This window comes from Tubulanus polymorphus, chromosome 9, assembly GCF_964204645.1.
Source record: "Tubulanus polymorphus chromosome 9, tnTubPoly1.2, whole genome shotgun sequence".
Classification (NCBI taxonomy): Eukaryota; Metazoa; Nemertea; class Palaeonemertea; order Tubulaniformes; family Tubulanidae; genus Tubulanus; species Tubulanus polymorphus.
The window spans coordinates 15,888,756-15,907,627 of record NC_134033.1 but is presented as its reverse complement, the minus strand read 5'-3'; the positions used below and the strand labels follow the sequence as shown (position 1 = coordinate 15,907,627).

The window sequence follows — 18,872 nt, the reverse complement described above, 5'->3', positions numbered from 1 at the left end:
CTGGATACGTGGAGTGCTCGATTCGACAGTAGCTGATCGGCTTGCGCAGCCGCGAGATTCGAAAGTTTTACGGGCAAGATAGAAAAAGGTACTATTAAAAAACAGAGATAAAATCCGAAAAAAAGTTTTTGGAGGAAGATAGCAAAATTGCTTGCGAAACTGCTTGTCACAAACAAAGGTGAGTGTAGATTTAAATTGATAACAGAATCCATTTTCACAAAAGAGATTGCGGGACCTGGTAAAATCCATACGGATTAACTGAAAATAAGGATTATTTGAAAAGTTTTCTGACAGCCATTTTCAAGTGAAACGATAAATGCCCGATGGTAATTGTATCAAAAATATCACCAAAAACAACTCAATTAGCTCCACTCGTGTGTGTTCCTAGCAACCTGAAATTTGTTACAGCAAACGAATACGTTATGAAATGAATAATGACAATATGTCAATTTTAATACCACGCAAAAATATCCGTAATTATACATCTCGCGTCGAAAACGGAATGGTAATTTCCGATTAGACAGGTCTCACCCTCGGGATAATCAGGTCTATATAAAAATGTATTTACGGATATCCCTTTTTGTCAGCCAATCCTTTCTGAAATGTTATCTTTCCACATCGTTTCAGATTTTAATTAAGATTCGTCGCGATCACACGAAACCTCCGCGAGAAGGGAATACATTTCGTCAAAAAAAAAGAACTCGACGCCAAGCGAACGGCGACGGAAAACGAACACACGCGAAGGACGGTGCATTAAAACCAGGCGTTCAAAAATAATTGAATCATTACAATTTACATCATATCGGTCGTAATGCGATCTGCAGGCACTTTTAAATAAGTTTCTATCTGGAAGCAACTTAATGGAAAACTGTCGACGTTCGTTCGCTGGAGCTGATGTCGGATCGAGTTTTAGTTTCATATAAAGGTCAAGGACGCGATATAGATAATCAAAAATCCCAAATTGAGGAAAACTTTACGTTCTAAACTCCATTATCACAAAGTGGCAACAAGGCAGAATACCAAAACCGTTAGAAAATAAATTGCGGAATTCTTTGGAGAAGAACGACATTTAGTCTACCGTCAAGTCTGTTGTACGTTTAATTTTGCCCGCTATGACGTCACTACGGTCGATTGTTGCGTTCGTATCTATGGCGATGCTCGGTGTGGTCTGGTCGATACGGGTGCCGGGACTACCGGATAAACAGTACGCTAGACTGGGCGATATAAACTTGGGCGGAATATTCCCGATCCAAGGCTACAGTTCTAGTAAACCGTGCGGGGATGCGTTGAGAAACACAGCTATCATGCAGTACATTGAAGCGATGGTTTACGCCGTAGAGCTAATGAATAACAGAACTGATATTCTGCCCAACGTAACGCTGGGATTCATCATTTTGGATAGTTGTATCAAAGATATGACCGCTATGGGTCAGGCGTTACATTTCGTACCGCGAGATGGCGCTAATGCAACTACTACCGGTCAGTCGGACGGAACGCGACATTACTTCCCGGTCAAAGGAGTCGTAGGCGCTATGAAGAGTAGCAGCAGTTCCCTGGTAGCGAAACTTCTCGGCCAATTTCACGTGCCTCAAATTAGCTATTCGAGCACGGCGGACGAACTGAGCCGTAAAGATGAATATCCGTATTTTCTTCGATTAGTTCCTCCCGATAAATTCCAGGTACGCGCCATGATGGATATATTAACGCGGTTTAATTGGACCTACGTATCGGTGGTCTACACGGCCGGAACGTACGGCGAAAATGCGTTTAAATCTCTATCAGACCTGACCGACTTAAGGGGCAGCTGTATCGCTTATTCGGCGCGGGTTTACGAAGATACGACCGTTAAACAATACGATACGATCGTCGATAGGTTACTGGAGGTGAAAGCGGCGCGAGCTGTGATCGTGTTCGCTGGACCGACGAACGCCAAAGGTCTGTTCGCGGCCGTGTTGAGGAAAAACGTTACGGGGCATTTTATATGGATTGGCAGCGACGCGTGGTCAGCTCGGGTAAATCAGATGTCCGGCCTAGAAGAAGCCATCCACGGCGCTTTACACGTCTTACCCATATCCGTAAACGTACCGGATTTCAATCGTTATTTTCTGACGTTAAATCCGACGAACAGGATGTCGAACCCGTGGTTCCGAGAATTCTGGGAGATGCAGTTCGGGTGCTCGTGGATAGTGGGCGGCGGAGAGCGACCCCCGTGTAACGAGACGGGACCACTACTGCCGGGTCACGTGCGACCGATGACGTCAATAGCACCTGTTATCGACTCGGTGGAAACATTCGCCCGCGCGTTAGATTCGTTAATCCGGGACCGCTGCGCGAATACCACCGATAGGGCGGCGTTAGTAGCGTGTATCGACGGTCCTAGTTTGTTGGAATATCTAAAGAATACGACATTTCGTGGTTTGACCGGTGACATATTATTCAACGAAGAATCCGATTTAATGGGTACATACGCGATCGAACAGTTCGTCCGCGGCGAATCACTACGCGCCGGTGCACTATATCATAAACAGAAAGTAGCGCTGTGGTACGCGCGTGAGAATACCATGTACTGGAACGGTTCCGAGGTCAAATGGAAGCCATTCCGACCAATAACTCCCCCTGGCGGTGATGAAAACGACGTCCTTATTCCGGAATCTGTTTGTTCGAAGCCGTGCGAACCGGGCCATTTCTACCTGCCCCGCGAACTGTCCTGTTGTTGGGAGTGTCGCGCATGCGCCGTTAACGAAATCGTAGTCAACGAAAGTACATGCGAACCGTGCGCGAAATTGCATTGGCCCAATCAAACCAGTTTCCTAGAATGCCAACCGATCGAGCCATATTTCATGGAAACCGACGATGCAGCTTTCTACACGTTGGCAATGTCGGCGGTTGTAGGAATCATTCTGACCCTGGTAACCACGATCGTGTACATACTGAAACGCAAAGAGAAACTGATCATGGCTTCGAGTCGGGAACTCAGCCATTTGATGTTGATCGGGGTTTTCATCGGATACGTAACTGTATTTCTATTGGTCGTAAAACCGACAGTTATATCGTGTAGAGCCGCTTATTTCGGGTTTAGTCTCGGGTTTACCTGGGTCTACGCGCCGCTGCTGACGAAAACCAGCCGCATTTATATCATATTCGAGTACAGTAAAAAGGCGATGAAAGCGCCACCTTTAGTCGGGCAGAAATTTCAGGTTTTCATCGCCAGTTTCATTATTACTATTCAGGTAATACTCAAAACTTCAAATCAAAGATCGTTCCTTTTTTTCACTTCTAGCATCTTCGTGTCGCCCAATGAATACCCCCATCACGATGAATACCCCCTCCATGATATCACACCAAGATAATTTGCCGCAAGACCAATCGTAAATTACTACTAAAGCTCTATTTGTTCCCGAGAAGCGCTTGACGTAAACACATTGTCAAAACTCTTTACATAAGATTATGTCTTGAAAAGCGACAATTTTAAACCATTTGAACAAAAATGTCTCTATTAGCATATTATATGACTTCACTGATGGTCAGTTTCGAATATGAATATTATGCTATAGCAGACTGCAGTCTCTGATGATGTCATAGGAGGAATTGTGAATAGGCATTTCTTGAATCTGATTTTGATATCGTCGATTTCATAAGCAAAATTTTGACAATTTCCTTTTTCCATTTTTTCAGATTATCATCAGCGTAATCAGTACGGCCATTACGCCACCGGATGTGATACTGCGCATGCCCGTATCGGTAATAAACTACGTCGAGATGTCGTGCGCGATCCCGTTTGAAGGTCTCTGCGCGTTTCTGTTATACAACTTGATACTGGTCACGATGTGTTCGTTCTACGCGTTCAAAACTCGAAAGGTACCCGACAATTTCAACGAGTCGCGATTCATAGCTCTTTGCGTGTATACGACGCTAGTAATCTGGCTGGCGTTCATATCTACTTATTTCACCACTACTAAGGCTTATTATCAGATAATACTCTTATCTCTGGCTCTGATATTCAACGGAACGGTCACATTAGTGTTTCTCTTCTTGCCGAAGATATACGCGGTGTTGTACGTAGAAACGGCGAACCAGAAAGTGAAATTCAACCGACCCGACAGCTCCATACAGCCACAAACGGCGCCGCCTAGCGGCTACCCGGGTCCGCTCGTATCAGTCGGACCCACGGGCTCCGGTTCGTCGAACCCGCACACGGCAAGGGGTAGCGCTAATCCAGCCCCGCCGCGACCAGCGACGGCTGAGGTGGTATCTACTTCCGCAGACCTTTCTACAATATATGCTGGCTGAATCAAACAGTAAAAACAATACCACGATCGATTTAGATCACGATATAGAAAATCCCTGTACACTCAGAATGAAAAGAGTCCTGAAATGTTTCCTTGGTCTTATGTTTATTGCAGGTTTCGACTGTATACTAAGGCTAAGATGAAATGAAACCTTGTTTCTCCGCAGCGGTTGGGTCATCGTGTGTAAACCGCAATGACATTTATAATCAGCTCATTTCTAAAGCTGCCGGGTCTGTAATTAGCTTGATCATGTTGTTTTTTTAAGGGTAGATAGTGGCCGGTCGGGTCATCTTTTAAACTCAGCAGAGATGAAAAAGTTATCATTTTAGTCTAATATCTAAGCCATCTTCGGGAATACTAGTTTTGTTTTTGGTTTGTTTTGCTTTACGACGTCCCAGATCTTGGTTTCCCAAGACTAACACTGTTGGATGGTGCATTAACCTCAAAAGTTCCTGAAGTCGAATATTAGGATATATTCAAAACGTCGAATAATTGATGTTAGCTCAGATGAAACATTCGTGACTCTATTTCACATATCGTGGCATTTCCAATTATCTTAACAACTCGGACTCGGCGCCTTTTCGCCATTAGTGCTCGCGGTTACCGGGAAATGTAAAATATATCATAAATCTTTGAAACGATCTTGAAATTAAATCATGTTTTATATTTTTTTTGTATGGATTGTTTTGTAAATTGTGGAAGAATTGAAAAAAATTGGAAGAATTGTCAGGCGGCTTGAATCAATCGCTTAATTTTCAAATCTACGAATCAAAAATAAAATCTTGAATCCGCCCTTTGTGAATATAAGTAAACCATCGTAATAAATGACGTATTTTGTTTAAATGCTTTTTGTGGAATAATTCTAAATATAAATCTATAACCAGATTTAACATTGACTTGGTGGCTTCATGATTTCTTGTCCAGGACCGGGTTAACTAAGATTTGACTGTATATGAAAATAAACTAATCGTATTAACGCTAGTTGATGGATTGGGTTCATAAATGAGCATGAATACGTGCGGGAAGACTGAGAAGTTAAACCTTGAGTTAGGCTGCTATTCACACCTTCTAGCAAAACACTTATAACTGCGACGTAGCATGGAAGCTTGATGTAGTTTATATCGTGGCACTGATACAGATTTCTCGCAATTTTTTAAAGAGACGCTATCCCGGGTTGATTTCCTATAATTTCCCGTCATCAAGGTCTGGCCTGCGCACGTTCCGCTCAGTATACGTCACACTGCTCCCTAAAAGTGCGGCTGGATCTATCAGCCTCCCGGCACTCGGGGGAAATTACTTAGATAATGGATTTAAAAAGCACCTGCTCTTACATCCGCTGCGAGTCGTGTTCGATGAGAAATAGCCAATGGGAAGACCTGCCGCTGCCGTCTGCTAGCTATGAGACGGAGACTGACAAATGATATGGATATGATAAATTCTGCACCGCGGTTGGTGCCCAGATCGCCGCGTGCTATCGTTGCTCAATAAAGTTTAATTGAACAAGTATGGCAGGTGAGGAGTTATCTACGGCATGCGAAGAATAAATGCAATTCAATAAAACTATTTACCGCGTGTATAAAGTTACCGTGGCAAGTGAATAGTCGACTATGGCATGTGAATAGTAAATACAATTCAACTAACGGTATATTGCTTGACGTCGTTTCGGCTGCGTGCGTTTGTTTTTATTTATTTTGACTCGGTAATAATCAGCTGATTGATGAGTGCTACTGTTGCTTGCTGCTGCTGCTGCTGCTGCTGCTGATGTAAGTTGTTTTTGTCATTTTTACGCTGTTCTGAGTTGTAAATTCACAGGTTTTGAACTAACATCATTCACCTCAGTTAAAACGATGCCACATCGCCTGCCTGTATAGTAAACTTCCAAAAGAGCCAACCACTCGTTTTCTTTCTTTCCTTTCTTCTTTGCTGGCAGGTCCGGTCTAAAAGTCAAATTTTTTTTGTAGTATACTAGTGCCGCCTTTTAACTCTTTCTAGCCTAATGCGATGCTTAAAACCCCGATAAAATGATTTCGGATCTTTTTAGTCTACCCAGGTGCGGATCTAGGATTTTTTCTAGGGGGGGTTCATAAAGAATGTTAATGTTAACATAAGATGATATGGTACCGATTATCTGCTACTGTCCGCCTGCTTTATCTTGAGTACATTCCTTCAAGAAAACGATAGAAAAATGTTTTGGTAGCTGAGCAGGGGGGGTCACGGGGCCCCTGAAACCCCCTATGAATCCTGGCCTGTATATGTTCTATTTGTTGGCCTGTAGGCTGACGTCACAAAGGGAATATTCATATTTTTACTCTGATATCAAACAGGAATAGTAAATCCTTAATTCAATGTTGAATAGGTAAAATCAGTTTTTCATAAAATGAAGTAGCCTAGGTAAGGAGAACAGCAGGGACAAGTTGTCCACGCAACTAGTCCACACTAAATTTACGAGGTATAGGACTAGTAAAGATGGTCCGCTGCCTACGTGCTACAATAAGTATCACAATGGAATATAACCTCGTTAGTGAGAATTCGTATTTATAAATGTACGCACCCGGTAAAGAAATGGGCCAAACAAAAACATGCCGTAAATAACTTGAGTTCACGAAGTCATTCAAGTGCATAGGCCTATATAAGTCTTCTATAAACTCAAGGTCATCGACCATTTCATACTAAATATCATTTCTACTTTTAAATTACCGTACCCCTTTTGTTAGTATGCACGCTGCCTTATAGGGCTCACCCCAAAAATAGACACAGAACCTGTTTCTGATCATTACCACCTTGGCATTAGTTAGTATTGGTGCAATTCAATTTTGCGTCGAAGTTTTGTTAGCTAACTAAACATAGTCGTTAGTGTACCTGTCCAAAAATATGGTCTTTGTTTAGATCTTAAAGACGACCGGTTGTAAGTTGATAGATTGCGTGGCTTTAGAATCAAAATGAACTTTCTCTGGACCGGTCTAAGCTCATTTTGGTTCTATAACCAATCTAACAACTAAAGACCAGTCTAAGTTCATTCTAGTTCTAAAGCCAATCTAACAACTTAAGACCAGTCTAAGTTCATTCTAGTTCTATAGCCAATCTAACAACTTAAGACCAGTCTCAACTCATTTTAGTTCTATAACCAATCTAACAACTTAAGACCAGTCTTAAGTTCATTCTAGTTCTATAGCCAATCTAACAACCTAAGACCAGTCTAAGCTCGTTTTGGTTCTATAACCAATCTAGCAACTTAAGACCAGTCTAAGTTCATTCTGGAGGTTCTATAACCAATCAAACAACTTAAGACCAGTCTTAAGCTCATTTTAGTTCTATTCCTTATTACCAATGATCTATATGTTATTTCGGGTCTATATGTCCAGGCTAATCAATTTAATAATTTAAGACAAGTCTTATGATTAAGGACCATTTTGAATCCCGGGGACCGAGTTGGCAGTGTGCGAATGCTCTCTGCCGAGAGTGATCTGAATATAATACATTATCAGACCGATGACACACAGCGCGCTACGTTTGTTTGCAGGATCAAAGTTCTGTGATTAGGTCACGACAGTGCGTAGCGATTTCCAGTATAAATGAGAGCTCATTGTATTCATATGAAGTCATCAGGAGACATGTGATTCACGTACGTTAGTCGTCGATACCAACCACCAGCCACGACCTCGACGCCGGCAACTGACGCCGGCTAAATCATCGCGATTAGGATTAAACCGTTTTATCGAGAGAGGTAAAGTTCTTATAAAAAATGATTCATCCATTGTTTTTAAAAAAAGATGAGTAATAATTGAAATGTCACAAAGGAGCATTTATTAGACTGTGGTTTTGTTTTTAGATGTCATCCGGTGTGTAGCAGGCCCCTATCGTTGATAGTTATGTCTGTTAGGTTTGTTTGGTGGAATTTTTTTGTTTTTCGAACAATTCAGAATCGGTCTAAAAAAAACGTATCCGGAATTAGATCATCAGTCATGAGGGAATCATCATGTGGTGTTTGTTTTTTATGAATTGTTTTGTGGAAGCGCTGTTTAGTGAAATGAAATGAAGAGATGTTAAACTTTTGAAAGAATGTCTATTTTGAAAATTAGACGCTAGAAGATTAGATGTTTTTAAAATTCCTATTTTCAAATCATGACAAATGATGGATTTCAACTGATCCGACGAAGATGATATTATTTTTCTGACGATTTCAAATTTTAGATCGATCTAAATCGCATCTTCCGAAGGACGAGTCTTGATTTAATGTTTATTTTTAATGAGATAACAATAATTATTTGGACGGAGACGGAATTTATCGTTCATCACTTGTTCCGTAACGACGACATTTGGATAAATCTCGTTAAAAATGTCGCAGCTGGAAACTTTGAAATGCCGTCGTTTTCGCGTTATTCTTTGGACACCGTGGTGAATTGAATGGCATTGTTTATGAGCAAAATTCAAACACGAATTCAATCGCGTTCTATCCATCTGTCAATCTTCAACCTTTAGTATATTATACATATGAGCGCATAATACTATTATTCGGAGAGAGGTCGCGTGATAAGATTGATTAAATTACTAGGGTTTATCATTGTTTATCGTTATTGTTCAGGGTATTGTATTTGATGAGTAATCGGTATTGTATTGTATTCGCTGTGTGTCGATGTCTGAAGGCTGGCAGTGTCATCTGCAAATGTTGCAAAACAGCCGTCGAAAAAATTATCCATTTAAAGCGCGTTTAGGCGTGTAGAGTTAGAAACGAATCGAAATCACGATCGTTTCCAGGAATTTCTCGAGTGTTTTTTACGATATCGAAAAGCCGAAACGATGTCAAAGATTTCTAATCCGTGTCAAGAGTCGCGTATTGGAACTATTTCGATTCAACTTCTATGTAACTTGTTTTTTAGACGTGGCTTTGCGAGTCGCTATATAGGGGTTTATAACAACGCTATTCGGGGAACTAGTCGGGAATTAAATCCAAAAACCAATACGACGTCTTTCCAGATTGAGATCAGCTTTTATTCTTGGTTTGGAAAAGTTGCCTATTACAAACATGGACCCTGCAATTTCGTAACTGTTTACGGTTTCATTCTGTGAATATTTATATCTTATGAGATGAGCTAGTTTAGACAACTGTTAATTGGCAAACAAGTCCCAATTTTTCAGATTCCTGAAATTCCTTTTAAACTCGAGTTCAATTTTGAGAAATAAGCTATGAGACATTTTTATCAGACTACACCTAAATCGGTACAGTTTCGAACAGGATATTTTTTGCCCATTTAGGCAGGTACCAATTTAGAAGCTGAGTTAAGGTAGTGTAAAAATCATTGAGAGTTAGTTGAAATTTTGCTTACAAAACCACAGAATGAATAGAGTTTATTGAGATGAGAATTACCGATTTAGGAGGAGTCGACTGTAATTGGGATATGAAAGTGATGCAGACGCTTCCTAGAAATTTCAAAATTTTCTCCTTTAAAACCCCTGGAAACTTATATCCATGAATGACCGATTTGTTAGGACCCTAGGGCCCGGTTCCTTAGACAAGGCTTGACAAGACTTATAAGACTGACAACTTAGGGCACAGCCTTAAGATTTAAGACAATTTCTTCAGTCAGGAATCCGGAGCTGGCTCCTGGTTTTTGGATTCTTGGGAAATAGTGTCGAATTTCTATTTTAAAAAGCGTTAAAGTGTGCTGGCAGCTACAAACCCGACTGTAGATATATGTATGGATGTAATCATGTAATAAATGTCCCCAGGATCTCTCAGTCTGTAAAGCCTGTTTTTTTCCCCAGTATAAGCCGACTATGATCAGAATATGAATGATTAATAATGAATGACAATCAGATCGCGGTGGCGTCGACGACGGACGGGTAGTTGCTTGACAACGAGCGTGTCCGGACGTCGCATTATCCCTCGTTCATTCATAAAAAATAACAGGTTTCTATTCTGTAACTGACGACGAGTGGATGAAACGCTTTAGTGATAAATTATTTTTTTATGCTGATACATTTTTCGCGGAGTTGTTAGTCTTTCCCAGGCGTTAGCTACGACTGCCACTGATCCGATACCATCGCGCTTTACTGGTTCATAGTATTCTATTTATGGTATAGAATGCGCTTAATTCGGATTATTTGTTTCCAACTAAATTCCGGTTTACGAGAAATTCGGATTAAAAGTCATTTTCTTGTTTATTAATGAACAAATGGACTGTAAATATCATTGGGATTAGACTGAAGTCCGGATTAAGATTTTGACTGTACTTACTACCGCAGATTTAGCGGGAGGAAAAACGATGTCTTGCTTTATATATCATTAGCTCTGAATGAAAAATCGTGCGCGGTTATACAGGTGGCGCCACTTACCTGCAAATCAGGTAAAAGTCGGGTGACATTTGAGGTTGCTATAGATCTCGCGCAAAATCGAACAGAAAAGTCAAATAAACCGTTAGCTAATGGAAGCATTTCGGACTTTGACCCTTTCAGTACGTCTACACCGCAGTGCGGTGTATAAATCGATGATGGGTTTTGTTGCGGTGCGGTGTTGATTTTTTGTTATCTATCGGAAGATGGCAGCACCTGTCAAACAGTGAAATACTAGTAACTAACGATACACCGCACCGCAGTGTAGACGCACTACAGTGGTATTCCCGTTATTCAACACACTAGGGTGGAATTTTTAAAAATTTTCAAATTATCTGCAGCACTATAGGGTATTAATTAGTCGACACTGAAAGGGTTAAGAATTATTTTAATTGCTTTGAAAATTATCTGATGTTCTCATTATAATTTCAGACGTCAGTGATGACCGTGCCTTTTAATATATAGAACAACAGTTTTAAAAAAAACTTACGAAATGACTAAAGAATCGAACGCAGAAATGGAACCGGTCGAATTGGACATATTCTCCCCGAAAGATTCCGATCCGCAACTTGCGGAACCGATTCCGAATGGGGACGCAAAAACGAACGGCGATCTGGTCGCCGCGGGCGATCGCGACGAACCGGCGAAGAAGAAAGACGCGAAACCCGATTGGCTGATAGCTCGCGAGAACGATCCCGATATCGACGGCGGATGGGGTTGGGTCGTCGTGTTCGGCTCGTTTATGATACACGTTATAGCAGACGGAATCGCGTACGCGTTCGGTATTATTATACTCGAGTTAACACGATACTTCGGAACAGGGAAAGGTGAAACGTCGTGGGTCGCTTCATTGATGATCGGAATTACGTTCGCTTCAGGTGAGTAGTGAGTGACCGAGGGGTGTTCGGTTCCGCGGTTCTGAACTCAGTTCCACAGTTCTGGATCCAGTTCCACAGTTCTGAACTCAGTTCCACAGTTCTGAACTCAGTTCCATTCCACAGTTCTAGATCCAGTCCCGCAGTTCTGGATCCAGTCCCGCAGTTCTGAACCCTGTTCCACAGCTTTGGACCCAGTTCCACAGTTCTAGATCCAGTACCACAGTTCTTTGTTCAGTTACACAGTACGTGATTCCAGTTCAACAATTCAGGGCCAAGTTCCACAGTTACTGGATCTAGTTCCACAGACGACTTTCAAAATCAAACCCCTTGTTTCGCTCCCGGCAGGTGTGGTGGGTTTGACCAAATCACAAAAAATCAAAACGAAATCTACCAATCAAATAAATAACAGGGCCAATCCCTATTCTAAGATAAAAAAATACCAGCCCCTGCCGGGATTTGAGCCTGGGCCTCTGACTTGTCAGTCCAGTCCATCCACTAGACCATCGAGCTGTGGTGATAAAGAAACAACAGACAAATCTCTAATCAGATCTTTAGAATTGAGACCAGATAGGTTTCGAACAAAATTTTAGATTTTTTATCCAATTTTTTTGAGAAATAATAATCTATTGTTTTGGAGCTTGGTAATAGTTTTACAAAGTCAAATTCAATGTCCACAGATATAATGAGTAGGTTTACACATTTTAAAATTTACCGTAATGATATTTGATTTCAATTTTATTTCAGGACCAATCGCCAGTACGTTCACGAACGTTTACGGTTGCCGGGTAACGACAATAATCGGCGCCATCGTAACGTCGATCGGATTCATACTCAGTATTTTCGCTCCTAACTTGTATTTCCTGTATTTCTCGTTCGGAATTCTCGGAGGTAAGCCCCTGTCTTCATCTGATAATCATCGTACGTTTAATCAAACAACCTTGAAATGTCAGGCAACCCTAGTTCTAAAACTTCAAATTTGAAATCTTTGAACTTTTAAATCTTATCTTGTTGGTTCAAACTGTCAAAGGTTTGACGTCAGACCCACTTATTCCAGATTTGTTCGGATTGATGTAAATTACATGTAATCCGTTTTATGATTCGGCAGGGTCTGAAATCTGGGAAATTAAGGGTATTCCACATTTATTTACTCCCTGCCGGGAAAATCAGGGGCCGGTTCCATAGACAGGGCTTAGACTAATGACCAGTGTAAGACCATCTTGGTTCTATTGGCAATCTAACAACTTACGCACAGACTTAAGATTTAAGACTGCTTTATGTTGTAAGTCTCGACTATGGAACCGGCCCCAGGGAATTCTTGCTCATTTCTTGAAATTCAGGGAATTTGTGAGCTTTTGATATCTTGTTGTTCTTGCTAGTGATGAGTGGCACAAGGAACCTCTTGATAAGAAACAGCCCTCAGTGAGGGATCTTACAATTAAATTAATCAGGGAATTTGAATTTTTGGTCTCTTCAATGTTGTTCTTGCTGGTGATGAGTGGCACAAGGAACTAAGACTTTAGGAACTTGACTTAATTATCAAATCAATTTGATAATCAACAGCCTCCATCTAATCTTATAATTCAATCGGGGAATTTATGGTCAAGGGTCAGGAAAATCAGGGAATTAAGGTTTCCCTAATTTGTAAGAACCCTGTTAATCGAGGACCTCAGGTACTGGTTACTAAATTCATGATTTTATCTTCAGGTCTCGGACTGGGATTGATTTATTTGCCGGCTATCGTCAGCGTCGGGCAGTACTTCGAGAAGAAGCGTTCGTTCGCGACCGGTCTCGCCGTCTGCGGTTCGGGCGTCGGTACGTTCGCGTTCGCGCCGTTAATCCAAAAACTCGTCGACGAATACAGTTGGAAGGGCGCGACGCTGATCATGGCTGGACTCGCGTTGAATTGTATGTGTTTCGGCGCGTTGTTCCGTCCGATTCAGATTCCGTCCGCCGCGAAACCGACGACGACGGCGACCGCGGAGAACGGCGACAACTCGGAGAAACGACAACTACTCGGTTCTCGCGCCGTCGACAACGAGGTTCTGTTCGAGAAACTACGCCGCGCCGCCGCGCAATCGAAACAACGACAAAACGACGACGTCAGAATCAACGATAAAATGATCACGTCGTGTCCGGAGGTGAATCAGATCCGTCGACGATCGGCCACGCGAAACGTGTTCTCGTCGGGTCCGATCGCGAGTGGCGCCGACTTCTCGCGCAGTCAACAGGAACTCAAACAGGAGATATTCAACACGTACAAGTCGAATCACATGCTGCATTTCGTGTCGTTGACGAACATTCCCGGCGCCGACGAGAATAAAGACAAACAAGGCTGCAAGGGGGCGCTGTCGGAAGCGTTCAATCAGCTTACCGATTTCGCGTTGTTGAGCAACGTCGTTTTTATGTTGTTCGCAGTTTCGAACTTCTGCACGAGTATCGGTTTCAACGCGCCATATATCTACCTGCCCGACATGGCGCGCATCAAAGGCATCGAGAAGGAGAAGGCTTCGTTTTTGATTTCGGTGATCGGAATCGGTAACACTTTCGGTCGCGTATTCTTCGGATATATCTCCGATATTCCGAAGGTTCGCGCGTGGCAGTCGGGGAAACTCGGCCGGCTGACGATCTACTCGGCCGCGTTGACGCTGTGCGGCGTCGCCACCTGTCTGAGTCCGTGGTCGACGAACTATAGTCTGCTCGTAGCGTACGCGGCCAGCTACGGGATTTTAGTCGGTGAGTTTGGTTTGTTCGTATTTAAACTCAAAACTGGAATGTTTCTACGGATATCAGCCCGGACCCTGCACCTCTTCAGACATCAACCATTTTAGTGTGAAGAGTTTTTGAAATTGCGCTGATATCTAATGTCTGATGTTTGTAGTTAATTTTTCAATTGAAAATGTCTCCTGTGAAGTCCTGAACACGTGTGAAGTGTGGACAATCAGTTTTTGAAAGTGCGCAAATAAAATGTGTAATGTCTGGTGTTTGCAGTTTATTTTCAATTGAAAATGTCCCGTGTGAAGTTCTGAACGCATGCAACGTTGTGACAACCATTTTTAGAAAGTTTGTTCATAGAATGTCTGGCGTTTTTAGTTCATTTTCAATTCAAGAAAGTCACGATTAGAATTTTGAACACATGTGACGGTGTGCAGGGTCCAAAAAACCGAAATGTATGCATTAGTTCGAATCTGTCTATGATGAATTTGTGTTTTATATTCCAGGCACGTACGTTACATTAACTGCTGTAGTTTTAGTGGATTTAATCGGTTTGGATCGTTTAACGAGTTCGTTCGGACTTTTACTGCTGTTCCAAGGAATTGCCACATTTATCGGTCCTCCTATTGCCGGTATGTAATCTAAATCTTCAGTCCAGTCTATGGTTACTGCGGTAAGGGTGTTCACGTAGAACCCACTCGGATCATATGATTGCGTAACCTCTTCAAAAATCAGAAAAAGTTCCGTACGTTTGAGGACAAACATCTAAAAGAGCTCTTACTCGACTCTTAGCCTCCTTCATTGCTACCATTATCTAAGTGTGTCGTAAGTGATTTTATGTGAGATTGAAGTAGTTTGTTGAAGTAGTTTCTATATGGCTGTCGACCGTTGCGGTAATGAGGCGACCAATATTCACTGTATGATAAAGAGCTCTTATAAATTTGTCCTTAAAAGTCCACGAATATGTACCAGAAATGTCTGGCATAAGATATGAAAAATTTTAAGGATATTTCATAACGTTCCATTCACTCTAGATGATATGATACAGTCCCCTTGTACCGGTATATCATTAGACCTCTTAAGGTCAACTGCGGTATAGAGAATTGGTGCTGCCATCTCTTGCCGCTACTAGGTTAGACCTGATAATGACTACTATTTGAGAGTAGTTTCTAATCTGTTTATGGGCTCAAATATTCTAAAAAAAAATATCTTAAAAAGTACTCTCAAAATCAAAATAATTTCTAGTGCATTTCTTCTGCGTCAATTTTCTCTCATTTTTGTGTGAAATCTAATTGTAGTCGGGGCCCAGTAACACAACCGTGACGAGACCAAAAGTGGTCTTAAATCTTAAGACTGGTCTTAAGTTGTTAGTGTGGCTATAGAACTAAGTTGGTCGTAACCTGGGGCCAGTTGCATAGTCGTGGCTTAGACTTAAGACCAGTCTAAGTCCAACTTAGACTCTTAACAAATTAAGACCAGCCTTAAGATTTAAGACCACTTTTAGACTTAAGTCATGACTGTGCAACTGGGCCCTGGTCTTAAGTCTAAGCCATGACTATGCAACTGGCCCCTGGACCTACAGTAATAGGTTAGATCCTGGTGTTAAGTTCTAAGACTGATTATAGAGACCAGTCCTCAATCTTAGCCAAGACTGTGCAACTAGTCGTGCTGGACTAAGGAGGAAACTCAAAATGGCTTTTGGCAAGGGGAAATGCTTAATCCTATAAGTTGTAACTGCCCTCATTATCTTTACACGCCTTATGATCATAGCTTAATGATTTTATATTTTGCAGGTTGGTTGTACGACGGAACCGGAAGTTACGATTTTTCGTTCTATATCATCGGATTTATGATCGCGATCAGCGGCGCCATGTTGTTCGTGTATTTCGCGCCGTGCATCAAGAACACGATCATCCCGGCGGCGGACGGCGAATCCGCGGACTGCGAGCGAGGCGCCGATAAATCGGACAAACTCGCCGATAACGGTTTAACGACGCCCTGCAACACGCCCGAAGAGATCGAGATCGCGACCTCCTAAAACATCAGTGCCTTCGTTTAATCCATCCATCTGAGTCCAGTAACAGCCCGACTGAAAAAAAAACTTGAGATATTTTTCTTATTTAGCGTTTAATACTGAACGGTTGTTGTTAGCGATGAAAGATGGAGGTTTTGAAACTTTCGAGCTTCCCGCAGTCCCCCGCGCTCAGGAGATATCGCGGAGCCCTCCCGCAGCGTCGCGCGCTGTTGAATTATATCGCTACATATGTTTTTCATTGTTCGGTGATTATGAAGGTATGATGAGTCGAGGTTTAACGGACCGTACGCTCGGTCAGGAATCAATTCCCCGAATTGGAGGAAGAAAACTCTTGGGGTGCACATTAATTCGCGTGTTTAGACTGAAAACTCTGACCGGCAGAAGAGAGTTTGTGTGTTGTATATTCTCAGGGCATGAGTTCCTCAGGCAAGATTGTCTTCAGTTTTAAAGTCAAAGCTCAGATTTAAGACTAGTCTAACAATTGGTTCAATTATAGTCGAACCAGTCTAAGCTCGTTTTTGCTCTACAGCCAATCTAACAACTCGAGACCAGTCTAAAGATTTTTGGACTCAAGTCCCAACCGCAACACCAGCACCAGGAGCAATGAATTGCAAAATCATGCTACATGCTACGTTCTATAACCAATCTAACAACTTAAGACCAGTCTAAGCTCATTTTAGTTCTATAGTCAATCTAAGGAGTAAACTTAAGACCAGTCTGAGCTTCATTTTGGTTCTCTGATAACCAATAATCTATTAACGAAAGACCAGTGTTGTGATTTAAGACCACTTTTAGACTAAGGTCAGAACTGCAAACTCTTTGTTTTCTCAATGTTGTTGGACAACTTAAAGGTCTCGATGCCAGAATAAGCCCAAGAGGAATGAATATGTCCGATCAGTAACGTTCTTTATGATTCGTCATGTTGGATATTGCCTTATGAGAAGTTATTCCTATATTAGGAATTTTAGAAATGAATGAATATTGCTTTATGTGTCGAAAGATATACGAGTGTTTTAATAGATGTCTGAATATTTTCTTTCCCACATTCAGTGTATTATTAATATTATCATTTCTTGTTGTTTGTATATATTATTCGTACAATGAAGATTACGATTGAAATGTACTTAAGGCTTAACTGAAGGTACTGGATCTTGTTTCATAGTTGGTGGTTGAGTTCGGCGCTCGTTCAATTCATTTTAAGTGTTTTGACCTTAAGCGTCAAATATTAATCCAGAAAATTGTGCAATCCTGTGATTCAACCATGTGTTTTTTCACGATTATTAGTAATTGATAATGCGACCAAATATAGGGTTTATATGCGGTGTTTTTAAAGAGATTTCTAGACTTAATTCGCCTTTTTAGTTGTGACATTTTAATAGACTTTAATAGAAATTTGATTATCTACATTTCGTATGTAGGACTCTGATCTATTGTACTACGTCATTGGACTTTATTTGCATGTTGATTTATTGTGTTCATTTTATGAAATCAGGGATATCATAAAATCAATAATTGATTGTGGCTATATCTGTATTTATCGGCTGTACCGGTATATCTGGACTCATTCTAGTTATCGCGGTGGGTCAGTACCAGTAAAACGGTACCTACACGCGGTAGACTTTGCTTTGCTCGCGGATCCGACGGGACCAACGAATTACGTGGTACGCAAATTTTGAGGCAGACGGAGCCGCGATGTTTTGACGATAAATCATGAGTGTGAAAATTTGTAATATTTTCATGCGATTACCTGAAGCTGTCCATTCCGGGGTAAACTAAAGCCGTGATCACACGAGCATTTTTGACCCGGGCCAAATTTGGTACGGGCCAAAAACGTCGGACCAGGCCCGAGCACCAGACAAATGATAGCGTTTGAATTGCAACTGGCACCGGAAATGATCCACTTCGCTTTGTTTGAGCATTGTTTAGTATCGAGTGAATGGTTCACGTGCGAACGCGCTCTCTAATTAGGCACGGGTCAAATATGGCCCGAGCCTGACCCGTGCCAATTTGGTGTGATCGCGGCTAGAATCTACTGTAATAAGACAAGCGATAACCTATACATGTATAAAGGAAAAACGTTGGGCCAGATGAATACGCGTGCAGAACTCAAATAGATAATCTGAGCTGTTTCATTACTTTATTCTTAATTTCTACATTGTAATTTGTATTGTATTAACTATTTATGTAGCGTAAGTGCAATATATATATATATATATATATATATATATATATATATATATATATATATATATATATATATATATATATATATATATATATATATATATATATATATATATATATATATATATATATGTATATATATACAAGTGTACTTTAATTTTACAAGATTATATACGTTGTAAGTGAATATGCATGTGTCCAACCAGAACTTCGGGGACCAGTAGAAATATAAAAGTATCTGATTTGTGACTGATTGTTGATGATGAGAAAATGGCTTCAAATGAGTCGCTATTCGGTTTGTATTCTCCAGTATCATTGCCAATTGTTGAAGGAAGGAATTTCCTTTTCGGTACATAATTCATCATTCTGATAATCGATGCTTTAATTAATGGTTGATTATCTGGAAGTCTGTGGCAAAATTTTGTGCGTTCAATTGTGCATTTC

At 41.3% G+C, this 18,872-nt stretch overlaps 2 protein-coding genes across 2 annotated transcripts; both read left to right on the top strand.

The window, feature by feature from the left end:
• The first annotated feature begins 1,112 nt into the window (after nt 1–1,112).
• On the top strand, nt 1,113–4,290 carry LOC141910619 (metabotropic glutamate receptor 4-like). The gene is made up of 2 exons (XM_074801313.1): nt 1,113–3,230; nt 3,676–4,290. The coding sequence occupies exons 1-2, from the start codon at nt 1,113–1,115 to the stop codon at nt 4,288–4,290; spliced, it is 2,733 nt and encodes a 910-aa protein (XP_074657414.1).
• A 1,698-nt stretch (nt 4,291–5,988) lies between these two features.
• On the top strand, nt 5,989–18,435 carry LOC141911088 (monocarboxylate transporter 14-like). The gene is made up of 7 exons (XM_074802050.1): nt 5,989–6,052; nt 7,810–8,013; nt 11,052–11,497; nt 12,242–12,385; nt 13,202–14,230; nt 14,716–14,841; nt 16,003–18,435. Exons 3-7 carry the CDS (start codon nt 11,113–11,115, stop codon nt 16,245–16,247), a joined length of 1,929 nt encoding a protein of 642 aa, XP_074658151.1. The 5' UTR covers nt 5,989–6,052; nt 7,810–8,013; nt 11,052–11,112; the 3' UTR covers nt 16,248–18,435.
• Nucleotides 18,436–18,872: the final 437 nt, after the last annotated feature.

Coding starts and splice junctions, on each gene's coding strand:
- LOC141910619 (XM_074801313.1), top strand. CDS start 1,113: ATGACGTCACTACGGTCGATTGTTGCGTTCGTATCTATGGCGATGCTC. Junction 3,231..3,675: donor GTTTCATTATTACTATTCAG/GTAATACTCAAA, acceptor CCATTTTTTCAG/ATTATCATCAGCGTAATCAG.
- LOC141911088 (XM_074802050.1), top strand. CDS start 11,113: ATGACTAAAGAATCGAACGCAGAAATGGAACCGGTCGAATTGGACATA. Junction 11,498..12,241: donor CGGAATTACGTTCGCTTCAG/GTGAGTAGTGAG, acceptor ATTTTATTTCAG/GACCAATCGCCAGTACGTTC. Junction 14,231..14,715: donor CAGCTACGGGATTTTAGTCG/GTGAGTTTGGTT, acceptor TTTATATTCCAG/GCACGTACGTTACATTAACT.